Genomic DNA, 14,550 nt, shown 5'->3' on the forward strand with positions numbered 1-14,550 from the left:
TGATAATATGTATCAGACATAAGCCATGAGAGAGCCTTCAGAAAGCCAATGGGACAAATGGCCATCTCACTTTGAGTGATTACCTGAATTCCATTGTGTGTGTATGTGTGTGTGTGTATGCTTGTGTGTGTGTGAGAGAGAGAGAGATAACTTGAGAGAGGGTGAGAGCAACAGCGTAAGAGAGATAATGAAGAAGAGATTTGTCATGGTTCATCAGCATTTAGTGTCAACCTGAAGGTGAAGTGGTGAAGGCCATCTCTTAGGACTGTCCACTGGGTGCTGTTGACCTTGGAGATTAGAATCAACATACACACAACCTACTCAATTTAGGTTTCAAAGGTCTTTTATAAGAGCCGAAGCCTTATATAATGTTATTATCTCCCTGACCAAAAGGCCAAAGCTGAGAGATAATAGGCCAAACATTATGCATTTCTATTTTTATGGCATTCATGAACGAAACCAAATCATTTTGATGAGTAATGCAAACATATGATATGTGATACACGTGGGGATCTTTATCGTTTATATGTTACTGCCGGATAAATCTCCTTGTCCCTTTAATTTAAATTTTCCTTCGTGATGTATCGTGACCACCTGGCTGTCAGACGGTGGCGCATGCGCAGTGTTCAGGAAGGCAGAATCAGTGGATGCTGTAGACTCGCGCCGCTCTTTGCCCTCCATCCCTCCGCAGCCAGCCTGTCAGACCACAGAAACCGACAGAGGAGCCTACTGGAGGAGGGCTGAGTCAAGATGGGGAGAGACATCTGGCACGTGAGAGCCAAAGCCACGAAAGGTAGCATTTGCGTCGTCTTTTTCAGAGAACCGTGTGCTGTACACATCTGTTTGACATTGTGACCGCGGAGGTTGAATGATGCTGGGCTGGGAAAGGGGAGGGGGGATACTGTACTGGATTATCCGCGGGGGATATATCTGATGGCAGGTGGTTTCTCTCTGGTGTCCGCAGGATGATGGCGTTTCCGACCCATTTTATAGGGTATAGTTTTTACGAGATTGGGGCGAATGTCAAGGGCGCACCGAGCGAGAAACTGATGAGCAAATGGGTTACTTCATCTCACGACCGCGATGATCCTTGGTTTCAGAGCTGTCATATTTGATTGAGGTATGGTGGTGAACCAGTATCTGTGGGTTAGAGACGTCTCTCAACACCCAGAAAGCTCCAATTCAAACTCCCATTCACCAGCTCTTCAAGCATTATAATATCAAAATACGTTCGTCGATCACCAAATATAGAGTTTTGCTGAGCAACTATCATCATTTACTCCCGTTATAGCCATTACGTACTTCTAAAAAAGGTCTAAATTAAAACTGACAAGCAACCGAAAAAATGCCGGCACCTCCAATATATTGAGCTGTTGCAGACTTCCGACCTGTGCATGGCAGAGGTGCGAAGATGATTTATTCGGTTGCTTATGCATTTTAATTTGTATATTTTTTGGAAGTACATTCCAGCCGTAAGTAAATGAAGTAAATGAGTAAATGAAGATACTTGCTAAGCGAAACTTCATATTTGGTGTTTAACGAACGTATTTTGATATCATAACGCTTGCAGAGCTGGTGAATTTGAGTTTGAATCAGCTTTCTTTGTGTTAGAGAGGTCTCTAACAGACATATAGTGGGTTCAGTCTGGAGGTAGCCTCCTGGTAGCCTACTCTACTATGCGGATTGCGTTGTGTAGCCTAAAGTAGAGTAGCCTGTAATAGAGCCTGTCTGTTTGTCTGACTGACTGATGCTAATCAAGACCAGACGCAGGGGAGATGGGCTCCTACACATACCACATACTGACATTGCAATTCTTAACATCATACAAATTCTAATTCGTAACATACAAAATGGATATTGGACATTCACATATTAATACATACCATATCAAATTTAATTTATCATGTTAATTTGAGTGACCTGGATTTTTGTTTATTATGTTACGTCTAGTTTATGAAACCAGGCTGAAATTAATAATAGGTTATAGCACCAGTTTGGCTAGTTAAGCTTGCATTGGCAACTGCCATGTCTTTACTATAATATTTTCCCCTAGCTAAGTATGGAAATAATATTTCCATATCAGCATTCAGTTCCCATGCACCATTTGCTGTCCCCTGCCCGGAAGTGTTTCTCCAGAGAGCGCCAGATTGACTCTGTGTGTGTGTGTGTGAGTGTGTGTGTGTGTGTGTGTGTGTGTGTGTGTGTGTGTGTGCAGGGTTGGGTAGGTTACTTTCTAAATGTAATCCGTTATAGTTATCCTTCTAGTTATCTGTCCAAAATTGTAATCAGAAATGTAATTTGGGGATTTCACAAACTCAGTAATGTATTCAGATTACTTTTAGTTACCTTTTGATTACTTTCCCCTTAAGAGGCGTTAGTTTAATTTTTATTTTCTTTATTTTTATTTGACCCTTATTTTACCAGGTAAGTTGACTGAGAACACATTCTCATTTACAGCCACGTCCTGGGGAATAGTTACAGGGGAGAGGAGGGGGGAATGAATGAGCCATCAAGACAAAAAGGATCCATCAAACGCATTTGGTGTGTAATCATACACACTAAAAACGAATTGTTCTTTTTTTGAAAGTTCTATAAAGAACCATGCTCATAAGGTTCTCAATGGAACCTGTATGGTGCTATAAAGATCCCTTCTCCAAGGTTCTATAATGAACCATTACAAAAGGTTCTATATAGCACCAAAAAGGGTTCCACTATTGTTACAACTCTTTTTGGGGCTATATAGAACCCTTTTTATGGTTCTTTATAGAACCTTTATGGAGAATGGTTCTATAAAAAACTTTTCTCATTCTCAAAGTTTATTTGTACAACCATACAGGGTTTTTATTGTGGTTTAATAGCCATATTATATTGTTAAAATTCCATAGGTTTTATTATTTTGTTTATTAACACGTTGAATCAGGTGTGCTAGCTTTGGAACGGCTGGGGGTCCCTGATGAGAGAATTGAGAACTACTGACTTGCCATACGTGAGTCTTTCACAAGACACCATCACTGGCTATAGTTATATATGTACCATGTACCATATGTAACATGTAATAGCATACCACAACAGATTAGATCAACTGGAATGTCACTCGCTCACAGTTGCACAATAAGGGCTGTGAACAAACCATTCCCAGAAATATTTGAATGAGCCGCTTACCCCTACATTTTAATTATCACTAAAATATATTTTATTTTATTTTACTAGTCAAGTCAGTTAAGAACAAATTCTTATTTACAATGACTGCCTAGGAACAGTGGGTTAACCGCCTTGTTCAGGGGAAGAACAACATATTTTTTCAGCTCAAGTATTCGATCCAGCAAACTTTAGTTTACTGGCTCAACACTCTAACCACTAGGCTACCTGCCATCCCAAGGCTACCTGCCACCCAAAGGCTACCTGCCACCCAAAGGCTACCTGCCACCCCAAGGCTACCTGCCACCCCAAGGCTACCTGCCACCCAAAGGCTACCTGCCACCCAAAGGCTACCTGCCACCCCAAGGCTACCTGCCACCCCAAGGCTACCTGCCACCCCAAGGCTACCTGCCACCCAAAGGAAAGAACTCCCAAAAAACTTTGAAGGGCTCAAATGGTTATTTGGGTCTGTATGGTTCTGCACAGAACCATCACACTTCCCAAAGAACCCCTGAGGAAGCACCATCTTTGTGTGTGTAGTGGTCTCTGACTTGTGGTCGGACTCGCTCAAGTGAAACAAACTTAAACTTGCCCCTTTTTTCAATGCTGAATAGAATGTCATTGAGTAAACAGAAAGGTGTTATAATGTATTTTTTCTCAAACATGATTTGTGAATTTAAAGGTAATCCAATAAGTAATCAAAGTATGTGTAATCTAATTGCAATATTTTAGCTGGTAATGTAACGGAATAGTTATTTTTTTGGTAATAAGATTACTTGTAATCCGTTACTCCCAAACCCTGAATGTGAATGTGTGTGTGTGTGTACTCGGATCTCCTCTACAATAATACTTTATTTTGGGTGAAAGTATTTATTCCACATTTGATGGGGCTATAAAGGGCACACATTTTTAAGCCTATGGGGAATGTGCTATATTTCTGTCTATATGAATGTGGTTATAACCTTAGAACTTGGATTTGGCTATGCCTTGTATGAAACTGTGATCAATAGCCATGGCTCTGTGCTGCTGTCCATGGTGCTGAAAGCCTGAAAACAAAAGCCTAAAAACAACAATGGAGACGCAATCAATAATGCCTTAGCTGAATGCACGCAACATTTTTAAGTGTAAATGATCATTGTTTTGAGCCGAGATATTTTACATCCGTGTGCCACAACAAGTATGTCAATGATATATATAAACCCAGGATTGCGTATGCTATGTATTGGCCAATAAAAGGATTTGAAGCCACCAGTCGGCCATATTGGAACTCCCCAGAAGGAGCAGTCCCATAGGAATTTCAATTCAATGTTTCAAGGAAAGAATTACATACAGTGGGGAGAACAAGTATTTGATACACTGCCGATTTTGCAGGTTTTCCCACTTACAAAGCATGTTAGAGGTATGTCATAGAGGTATGTCATTTTTATCATAGGTAAACTTCAACAGTGAGAGACGGAATCTAAAACAAAAATCCAGAAAATCACATTGTATGATTTTTAAGTAAATCATTTGCATTTTATTGCATGACATAAGCATTTGATACATCAGAAAAGCAGAACTTAATATTTGGTACAGAAACCTTTGTTTGCAATTGCAGAGATCATACGTTTCCTGTAGTTCTTGACCAGGTTTGCACACACTGCAGCAGAGATTTGGCCCACTCCTCCATACAGACCTTCTTCAGATCCTTCCGGTTTCGGGGCTGTCGCTGGTCAATATGGACTTTCAGCTCCCTCCAAAGATTTTCTATTGGGTTCAGGTCTGGAGACTGTCTAGGCCACTCCAGGACCTTGAGATGCTTCTTACGGAGCCACTCCTTAGTTGCCCTGGCTGTGTGTTTCGGGTCGTTGTCATGCTGGAAGACCCAGCCACGACCCATCTTCAATGCTGAGGGAAGGAGGTTGTTGGCCAAGATCTCGCAATACATGGCCCCATCCATCCTCCCCTCAATATGGTGCAGTCGTCCTGTCCCGTTTGCAGAAAAGCATCCCCAAAGAAGGATGTTTCCACCTCCATGCTTCACGGTTGGGATGGTATTCTTGGGGTTGTACTCATCCTTCTTGTTCCTCCAAACATGGCGAGTGGAGTTTAGACCAAAAAGCTCTATTTTTGTCTCATCAGACCATATGACCTTCTCCCATTCCTCCTCTGGATCATCCAGATGGTCATTGGCAAACTTCAGACGGGCCTGGACATGCGCTGGCTTGAGCAAGGGGACTTGCGTGCACTGCAGGATTTTAATCCATGTTGGCGTAGTGTGTTACTAATGGTTTTTTTGAGACTGTGGTCCCAGCTCTCTTCAGGTCATTGACCAGGTCCTGCCGTGTAGTTCTGGGCTGATCCCTCACCTTCCTCATGATCATTGATGCTCCATGAGGTGAGATATTGCATGGAGCCCCAGACCGAGGTTGATTGACCGCCATCTTGAACTTCTTCCATTTTCTAATAATTGCGCCAACAGTTGTTGCCTTCTCACCAAGCTGCTTGCCTATTGTCCTGTAGCCCATCCCAGCCTTTTGCAGGTCTACAATTATATCCCTGATGTCCTTACACAGCTCTCTGGTCTTGGCCATTGTGGAGAGGTTGGAGTCTGTTTGATTGAGTGTGTGGACAGGTGTCTTTTATACAGGTAACAAGTTCAAAAAGGTTCAGTTAATACAGGTAATGAGTGGAAAACAGGAGGGCTTCTTAACCTGTTGTGACACCCCATCCCATGAACGGGACCGTTGTCATCATCTGACACTAATTAGCATAACGCAACGGACATAAATCTTCCTAGAAAATCTTCCTATTCATGAAAATCACAAGTGAAATATATTGGAACACAGCTTAGCCTTTTGTTAATCACCCTGTCATCTCAGATTTTCAAAATATGCTTTACAGCCAACGCTAGACAAGCATTTGTGTAAGTTTATCATAGCCTAGCATAGCATTATGCCTTGCTAGCAGCAGGCAACCTTGTCATGGAAATCAGAAAAGCAATCAAATTAAATTGTTTACCTTTGATGAACTTCGGATATTTTCACTCACGAGACTCCCAGGTAGACAGCCAAAGTTCATTTTTTCCCAAAATATTATTTTTGTAGGCGAAATTGCTCCGTTTGTTCTTCACGTTTGGCTGAGAAATCGCCCTGAAATTGCGGTCACCACAACGCCGAAAAAGATTCCAAATTAGCTCCATAATATCGACAGAAACATGACAAACGTTGTTTAGAATCCATCCTCAAGGTGTTTTTCTAATATCTATTCGATAATATATCCGTCGGGACAATTCTTTTTTCAGTAGGACCGATTGGAGTAATGGCTACCTCTGTATTTTACGCGAGAATCTCTCTCGGAGCGACCATGTGACCACTTACGCAATGTGGCCGCCTACGGCTATTCTTCAACAGAAATGCGTAAAACTACGTCACAATGCTGTAGACACCTTGGGGAATACGTAGAAAGCGTACGCTTGTTGATGGTACATTCACAGCTGAATAGGGGGTCATTGGAACGCAGCGCTTTCAAAACCTGGGGCACTTCCGGATTGGATTTTTCAGTTCTGTTATACTCACAGACAATATCTTTACAGTTTTGGAAACGTTAGAGTGTTTTCTATCCAAAGCTGTCAATTATATGCATATTCTAGCATCTTTTCCTGACAAAATATCCCATTTAAAACGGGAATGTTTTTTTTTCCAAAAATGAATATACTGCCCCCTAACACCAAGAGGTTAAAGAAAAACTAACAGGTCTGTGAGAGCCGGAATTCTTACTGGTTGGTAGGTGATCAAAAACTTATGTCATGTAATAAAATGCAAATTAATTACTTACAAATCATACAATGTGATTTTCTGGGGTTTTGTTTTAGATTCCGTCTCTCACAGTTGAAGTGTACCTATGATAAAAATTACAGACCTCTACATGCTTTGTAAGTAGGAAAACCTGCAAAATCGGCAGTGTAACAAATACTTATTCTCCCCAGTGTATATTTAAGTATTTTTGTTGTAGTGGGGACAGTAACATTAGTACATTCTAAATATTATACTTTAAGAAAAATGTTTTCATATATTTTTCATTTTATATTTTTATGTTTAGCTGACATAATAACATTTTAAAGTATGCATTAAGGTGTCTGTAATATAATAAACATGGCAAAAATAAGTGTAGACATTAATAAATACATTTCTATAGCCTCCAAAATAGCTTTGCCACTGGTGGGGAAGTGCCAAGATGGAGGCGTGGTGGCTTCTAAACACAAATCTAGTAGTATATATATATGTTAGTAATCTAGTAGTGTATATATAAATAATTTATTCATGTCCATGATGTAATTATTTAAAATAACAGTTCATAAGACAAGACATGTTGTGGATAACATGTTTGCAAAATAACTCATAGGCATGCTGTTGTCGTGATGTGACTTTCATTAATCTGATGACTGTTATTTATCGAATCAACTAACTATATTTAATTGTTACCTGATTAAATTAATCATGTCACAATGAACTCATTAGGAATTTGGGGCACTACGAAAGAAGTTGTTTAACAAATTACCATCTCCCGAATTAAACTCTAAAGATATATAAGATATATATGTTATATATCGATAACAGTCACTTATTAATCATTACCTCATATCAGTCTCATTCTGCAAGTCACAGACTTCTGGAATCCCCAAGAACACCAGCCTTTTCTGATTATTCAGTTCTACACAAATGTATTTAATTATTTATTTACTGATAAGATATGACAGCTTGTTACACATATGGAGAGGGAGGGGTAGATAAAGAGAGGGAGAGACAAAGAGAGTCAAACTTATCGTACATTTGGAAATTACCCTCAAAGTAATAATAATACTTTGCTCATGAACCACCGCCCATTTGGGTAAGTAATATAATGTATTTATGTGTAGATGTCTTTGTCCTTTGGCTCTCTGAAACCAATCGATCCTTCTATGGGAAGTGGCTCGATGGGTGTAAGGAGTCTTCTTGTCCACCAGAGGTCACAATGTTCTTCTGAGTTGCTCCGGCTTGTAGTGGATGTTTCTTCAGATGCACCAATGATTGTCTGAGATGGGATCTTCTCCTTCCTTTCTCGGATAGACAGTCAAAGTTCTAGGACCACTTTTACATGCCCAGCTGCAGACTGGAAATCTTAAGGTCTTTATCTTCTTCAGCTCGTGTTGAGTCTTAGAGTTTCAACCATTCGTAAAGTTCAGCTCACGTTGTCCATCTGCTGGTCTGAAGATGTTAAATTCTTAGCGAGTCCTTTTAAGCACTGGTCACAAAAGCGGTTCCATCACAGTGACACGCTCTTCTGACCGCATTAGGGGCTTAGTTCATATGCAACGGACATGAAAAAATATTATGTCATTAGAAAACCAAAATCACATTAATATCTTAACAAAAATAGTTTCATCGTTCTTAAATTGTATTAACATCATATTGGATGGAAACTGGAAAGCTAGAATGTGTTTCTAAGTTACAGTATTTGGCTCATACAGTTTTTAATAACATCACAAAATAATTAACAATATGACATGATTATTCTTTAAGTCCCCACTGACCATTCCTAACATTCCTATTGTAGAAATATTGTTCCAATATTCACTTTGTTTGACATTAGAAAACATTATCTCTCTCTCCCTCTCTCTCTCTCTCTCTCTCTCTCTCTCTCAATCTCTCTCTCTCTCTCTCTCTCTCTCTCTCACACTCTCTCCCTCTCTCTCTCTCTCTCTCTATCTCTCTCGCTCTAAAATGTTTACATGTTGCATTGACAATCTGTTGCTATAGCCATGTAGCAATTGATTAATATGTATATTTTCTATGCAGGATATGAGGTGTATCAGGATACAGAGAGGGAATAACAAACGGACCTCAGAGGCATTAATGGCATTATGTTCCCTGTTTTCTCATTATTTTCCAATATATGTGTTTACCATCCTCTGCCTGCCTGGGGTAGCATGTGAAATCAGAATATTGTAAATGCATTACAAATATGCTCATATTCCTCTCATTCTCTCTCTATATTTTTCTGTCATGCTCTCTCTCCCTAACCTTCACCCCACCTCTCTTCCACACTCTCTACCTTAACTCTCTCTCTCTCTCTCTCTCTCACATGCTCGTCTCTCTACCTGCCCACCTCCCCCCGTCTCCCTCTCTATCGTTTCTGTAGGAAGTCTGGTGTAGAATTTGAACCAGAGGAGAGCCCAGGCAGCAGCAGCAACAGTAGCAGTAGTAGCAGCTACAGCAGTAGTGGGGCGGTAGATGCCCTACCCCCAGCCCCACTTCCTCCCCAGGCCCCTGCAGGAGAGAAGAGAGAGGACAGCTCCTGCTCTGACTCAGGCAGCTCTGTAGAGTCCAGCGAGGAGGAACCTGCCATGTTCTCTAACTTTTTAAGTGGTGCGAATCCCCTCAGCTCCGTCTCTTCTGCTGTCAGAGGAAGTCTGTTTGGGGATAATGCGGAGGGGGACAAACAGAAAGCAGGCACTCAGCAGCCTGGGTCAGGCCCTGGCCCTCGGAAGGCCCCGCAGCAGGGACATATGAAACAGGACCAGGCACCTCCTAAACAGGGAGGACCCCAGCTCCAGGGGAATGGCCAGGCTGGTCAAGCAGACAAACCTAGCGGGCAGCAAGCCTCCACTAAGGGTGGACCAAAACAGCAAGCCCCTGCTAAGGGTGGACCACAACAGGAAGCCCCTGATAAGGGTGGACCTCAACAGCAAGGACCTCATAAAGGTGGGGCTCAACAGGAAGGACCTGGTAAAGGAAGACTACAACAAGCCCCCCAGCAGCAAGGACCCCCTAAAGCTGGACCACAACAAGATTCCCCTGTGGTAGGGGCTCAACAGCAAGCCCCTGCTAAGGGTGGACCACAACAACAATGGTCACCTAAGGTTGGGGCTCAACAACAAGCTCCTAAGTGTGGACCACAACAGCAAGGTTCGCCTATGTTTGGAGCTCAACAGCAAGCCCCTGCTAAAAGTGGACCCCAACAGCAAGGTTCACATAAAGTTGGGGCTCAACATCAAGCTCTTACTAAAGTTGGACCCCAACAACAAGGTTCACCTAAGGTTGGAGCTCAACAGCAAGCCCCTTCTAAGGGTAGACCACAACAGCAAGGGTTCCCTAAGGTTGGAGTTCAGCCACAAGGGTTCCCTAAGAAAGGGACTCAGCAGCAGGGCTCTCCCAGGACTACACCACAGCAGCAGGATTCTAGTAAACCTGGGACTCAGTCTAATGCTGGACCTATGGCTGGAGCTAAACCCCTGTGTCCAGTGTGTAACACTACTGGACTCAACCTGAACACCAAGGAGCCACCCAACCATAACACCTGCACACAGTGTAAGACTGTCGTCTGCAGCTTGTGTGGCTTCAGTCCTCCTGACTCGGGTGTAAGTAGAGATTAATTCCAGTATATATTTAACATTAGAAACTGAGTGGTTTGACCCTTGAACTCTGATTGGCTGAAAGGCATGGTATATCCGACCGTATACCACGGATATTACAAAATGTTTAGTTTAACTGCTGTCATTACTCTGGTAACCAGTTTATAATAGCAATAAGGCTCCTCGAGGGTTTGTGATATATGGCCAATATACCAGGCACTCTGCGTTGCGCGTGTTAGCCGTGTTATATTGCCCATATACCACACCCCCGGGCCTTATTGCTGAAGTATACAGTACCAGTCAAAAGTTTGGACACACCTACTCAATCAAGGGTTTTTCTTTATTTGGACTATTTTCTACACTGTAGAATAATAGTGAAGACATGAAAACTATGAAATAACACATATGGAATCATGTAGTAACCAAAAAAGTGTTAAACAAATCAACATATGTTTTATATTTGAGTTTCTTCAAAGTAGCCACCCTTTGCCTTGATGACAGCTTTACACCCTTGGCATCCTCTGTGTTTTTTAAAATTAAAATAAAGAAAAACCCTTGTTTCCAAACTTTTGACTGGTTGTAACGCTCGTCGTCGGTGGAAGGGAGAGTGGACCAAAGCGCAGCGTGGAAAGTGTTCATGATATTTATTTACAAGAAACACTCAAACAAAAATAACAAATCCAAAAACGAAAGCGAACAGTTCCGTCAGGCACAGACACTAACCAGAAAATAACACCCCACAGAACCCAAACAGAAAATCACAACTTATATATGATCCCCAATCGGAGACAACGATAGACAGCTGCCTCTGATTGGGAACCACACTCGGCAAAACAACAAAGAAATAGAAAACATAGATTTTCCCACCCGAGTCACATCCTGACCTAACCAAACATAGAGAATAAATAAGGATCTCTAAGGTCAGGGCGTGACACTGGTACTGCTGTATATTGTTAGTAATTTATCAGTTGTTTAACAGTAGGCCTAATATATTATTTTTGACCTTAGTTCACCTTGTAGCATTTCAACTATGAATCGCATTCTATGTCAAACTATTTAGATATGTTTTTGTACTGTGGAGAATTGAGCATAATTGGGCCTGGCCAACTTGATTTGATCAGTCAGAATATTGACTTTAGTTACCACTTAGCAGGCTGCTTCAAGAGAGTAATCTGATTTATTGACAGTTCAGTCAGCATGCTCACTACAATGTAAAGACGAAGACACAATGTTATTCTAATATGCACATATTTTGAACAATAAATTAAAACCATTATGTACTACTAGTATGAATTTAGAACAAAAGATAGATCATGAAAAAAAACCTTGATCATGATAATGGTTCACAGATGTTAAAAAATAAAATAAAATCAGTATATGATGCTAAAACCATGATTTTCATTGCAGGGTAAGGAGTGGCTATGTCTGACCTGCCAGATGCAGAGAGCACTCGGAGGCTCTTACCCACCTGGACCCCCTAAGATGAAGCCCCAGCCTTCACCCAACAAAGCCTCTACATCTCCTGCACCACAGAACAAAGACACTCCAACACCAGACTCTCCTCAGAGGAAACCTGCTACATCAGCAACACAGCCACCCAAGACAGAGGTTGCTAAAGCAGCAGACCCTCAGAAACCTGCCAGCTCAGTTCCTGCTCAGAAGACAATACAGGAGAACCGGAGAACATCAGGGCTTCAAAAACCACCAGAGCAGCCAGGCCAACCTGGGCTTAAGCAGAGTAATTCTACCCCATCCACACAGCAGGAGCCTGGGAAGCCTCAAAGAAGTGGAGCCTCTCCTGCCAAAGCTGTGCCACCAGAGGCCCAGCCCACCAAGCAGGAGTCAGGGGGCTTCTTCGACTTTGGTGGTCCTAAATCTCAGCCTGCCCCCTCAAAGCCTGAAGAGTCAGTGTCTGGGAAGATGTTTGGCTTTGGTTCCTCTATCTTCAGCTCTGCATCCACTTTGATCACCTCAGCTGTTCAGGATGAGCCCCGCTTCACACCGCCAGCTTCCCCCAAGGTGTCTGCATCGGTCCAGGCCTCTCCCAAGATGCCCCCTGCAAAGGAGATCAAACCAGCTGCTGCTCAGAGAGCAGAGGAGAAGAAAGCAGAGCAACCCCAGCAGGCCACGTTTCCCCCATCAGTACAGGCCAAAGTGGACAAACCCCCATCAGAGCCTCCAAAGGGAGCAGCATCCTCCCAACCAGCTCCCAAAGCAGGCCAATCTACCTGTCCACTCTGCAAGGTGGAACTCAACAAGGGCTCCAAGGACCCTCCCAACTACAACACCTGCACAGAATGCAAGAACACTGTCTGCAACCTCTGTGGATTTAACCCCATGCCACATGTTACTGAGGTAAGATGGCTGTATCATTTTCACTGCTCTGTGGCTGTATTTATTGATTAATAGTATAACAATATTTTCACATCTACAGTCCTATGCCCTGGCAATGCTGCCATTAACCTATGTAGACCCATTGGTGCTGTGGTGTCACTATAATAGTTTAGAAGATGCTATTTCACTGTCATAATCCCTTAAAAATTGACCGTGTCAATATAGTGCAATATAATGCTAGGTAATATTAATTAATTATGCAATCGATCATGCGTTGAGCCAGAGACTGGGTTTCAGAAAGGGTAATGTAAACAGGCCCCACGTCACACTAAGTTCTGATTTCTACACAGTCATTCGTGGGTAAGGCCTACATGATCACTGCCACTCAGATGCACTCTGGTGTACGTGATGGTTATAAAGCAAGCTATTTTTAGGATGTGATTATCTCTAAGAGAGTTTTAACTGGCTTGCTTAATGAGTCATTTTGTCAAATCTCTTATCATCAATGTTCATTGGAGCAGAGTAAAGCTAGTCTTGCTTCACTGTGTAGAGACGGATGCAAGGCTGTAGCACAATAATCAATCTGGTGAATGCACACAATTATATATTATCTCTCCAGAGGCACTATTCTGACCCAAAGCTTATAACCAAAGCAAGCACACACCTTCAAGTGTAATTCCAGACCACTGTGCTGGGTTCCCCAATGCCTGGTTATGATTGAATCTTATACCTTCGCTGGCATGCTTTGTGATGGTTTCTGCTAGAGATGCATTCAGCATAATGGTTTTAGTGAGATATTCACAGCTAAATCCATGCTGGCGCGGTAATGACACGTGTTTGTGATAGGTCGAAAGCTGCTGTAGACAAAGCCTTTTTATCCCCTCACTGCGCTACACTGTCAGGGAACACCATGTTGGGTGGTGCTCTAAATGGACACTCCGTCTTCTAGGTTATCTGCAGCACAAAAGGACTTGACACTTGACTCTGTAATTCAATGCACACTGTTTGTAGGGTAGATTGGCAAGGACAGTCCAAGGCCAATTGATCTCACGTGATGCCAGTATAGACTCATGATAGTGGTCTACACTAGTAATCTGCAGAATGGAGAGCTTGCTATGTTTGTGAGTAGAATGGGTTGATTATATAGACCCACTACTGTGATTGAGATAATTTAGGTGTTTGATCGCAGGTTAGCATTTTGCATGAATCTTGTTCTGGAGGAAGCTCTGCAGCGTGTTCACTAGCTGGCACAGCCACAAAGTCATAAATTCTGATTTTAAACCTAACCTTAACCCTAACCTTAACTACACTGCTAACCCTAATGCCTAACCCTAAACTTAAATTAAGACCCAATATCACATTTTTGTTTTCATTAATTTTTACAATATAGACAATTTTTACTTTGCACCTGGCCTATCTAGGTGAAAGTCGCTCATTTCTGCCTTCAGGACAAGACTCATGACAATAAACGTCAATCTGCTGTTTGACCTGACAGTCACTGCAGTACCATAAAGAGAAACAGAATAGTTGTGCCTGTGACTTGGTAAACAGCACATTTCTAAGAAGTGATAAGATCAGTTAGTGTTATCAGTGCTTTATGCAGACCTGTGACTCTCTTACCATCACAGAGGCCTCGTACCATCACAGAGGCCTCGTACCATTACAGAGGCCTCGTACCATCACAGAGGCCTCGTACCATCACAGAG

At 42.2% G+C, this 14,550-nt stretch overlaps 1 protein-coding gene across 1 annotated transcript in view; it reads left to right on the top strand.

Annotated features, from left to right (window-relative positions):
- Positions 1-14,550, top strand: part of LOC112244559 (protein bassoon) — a 45,170-nt gene that overhangs the window by 4,078 nt on the left and 26,542 nt on the right. Inside the window, exons 2-3 of the mRNA XM_042302016.1 lie at positions 9,298-10,516; positions 11,918-12,865. Coding sequence (XP_042157950.1) covers positions 9,298-10,516; positions 11,918-12,865 — 2,167 coding nt within the window. The remainder of the gene's footprint in view (positions 1-9,297; positions 10,517-11,917; positions 12,866-14,550) is intronic.

Source organism: Oncorhynchus tshawytscha, linkage group LG19, assembly GCF_018296145.1.
Source record: "Oncorhynchus tshawytscha isolate Ot180627B linkage group LG19, Otsh_v2.0, whole genome shotgun sequence".
Classification (NCBI taxonomy): domain Eukaryota; kingdom Metazoa; phylum Chordata; class Actinopteri; order Salmoniformes; family Salmonidae; genus Oncorhynchus; species Oncorhynchus tshawytscha.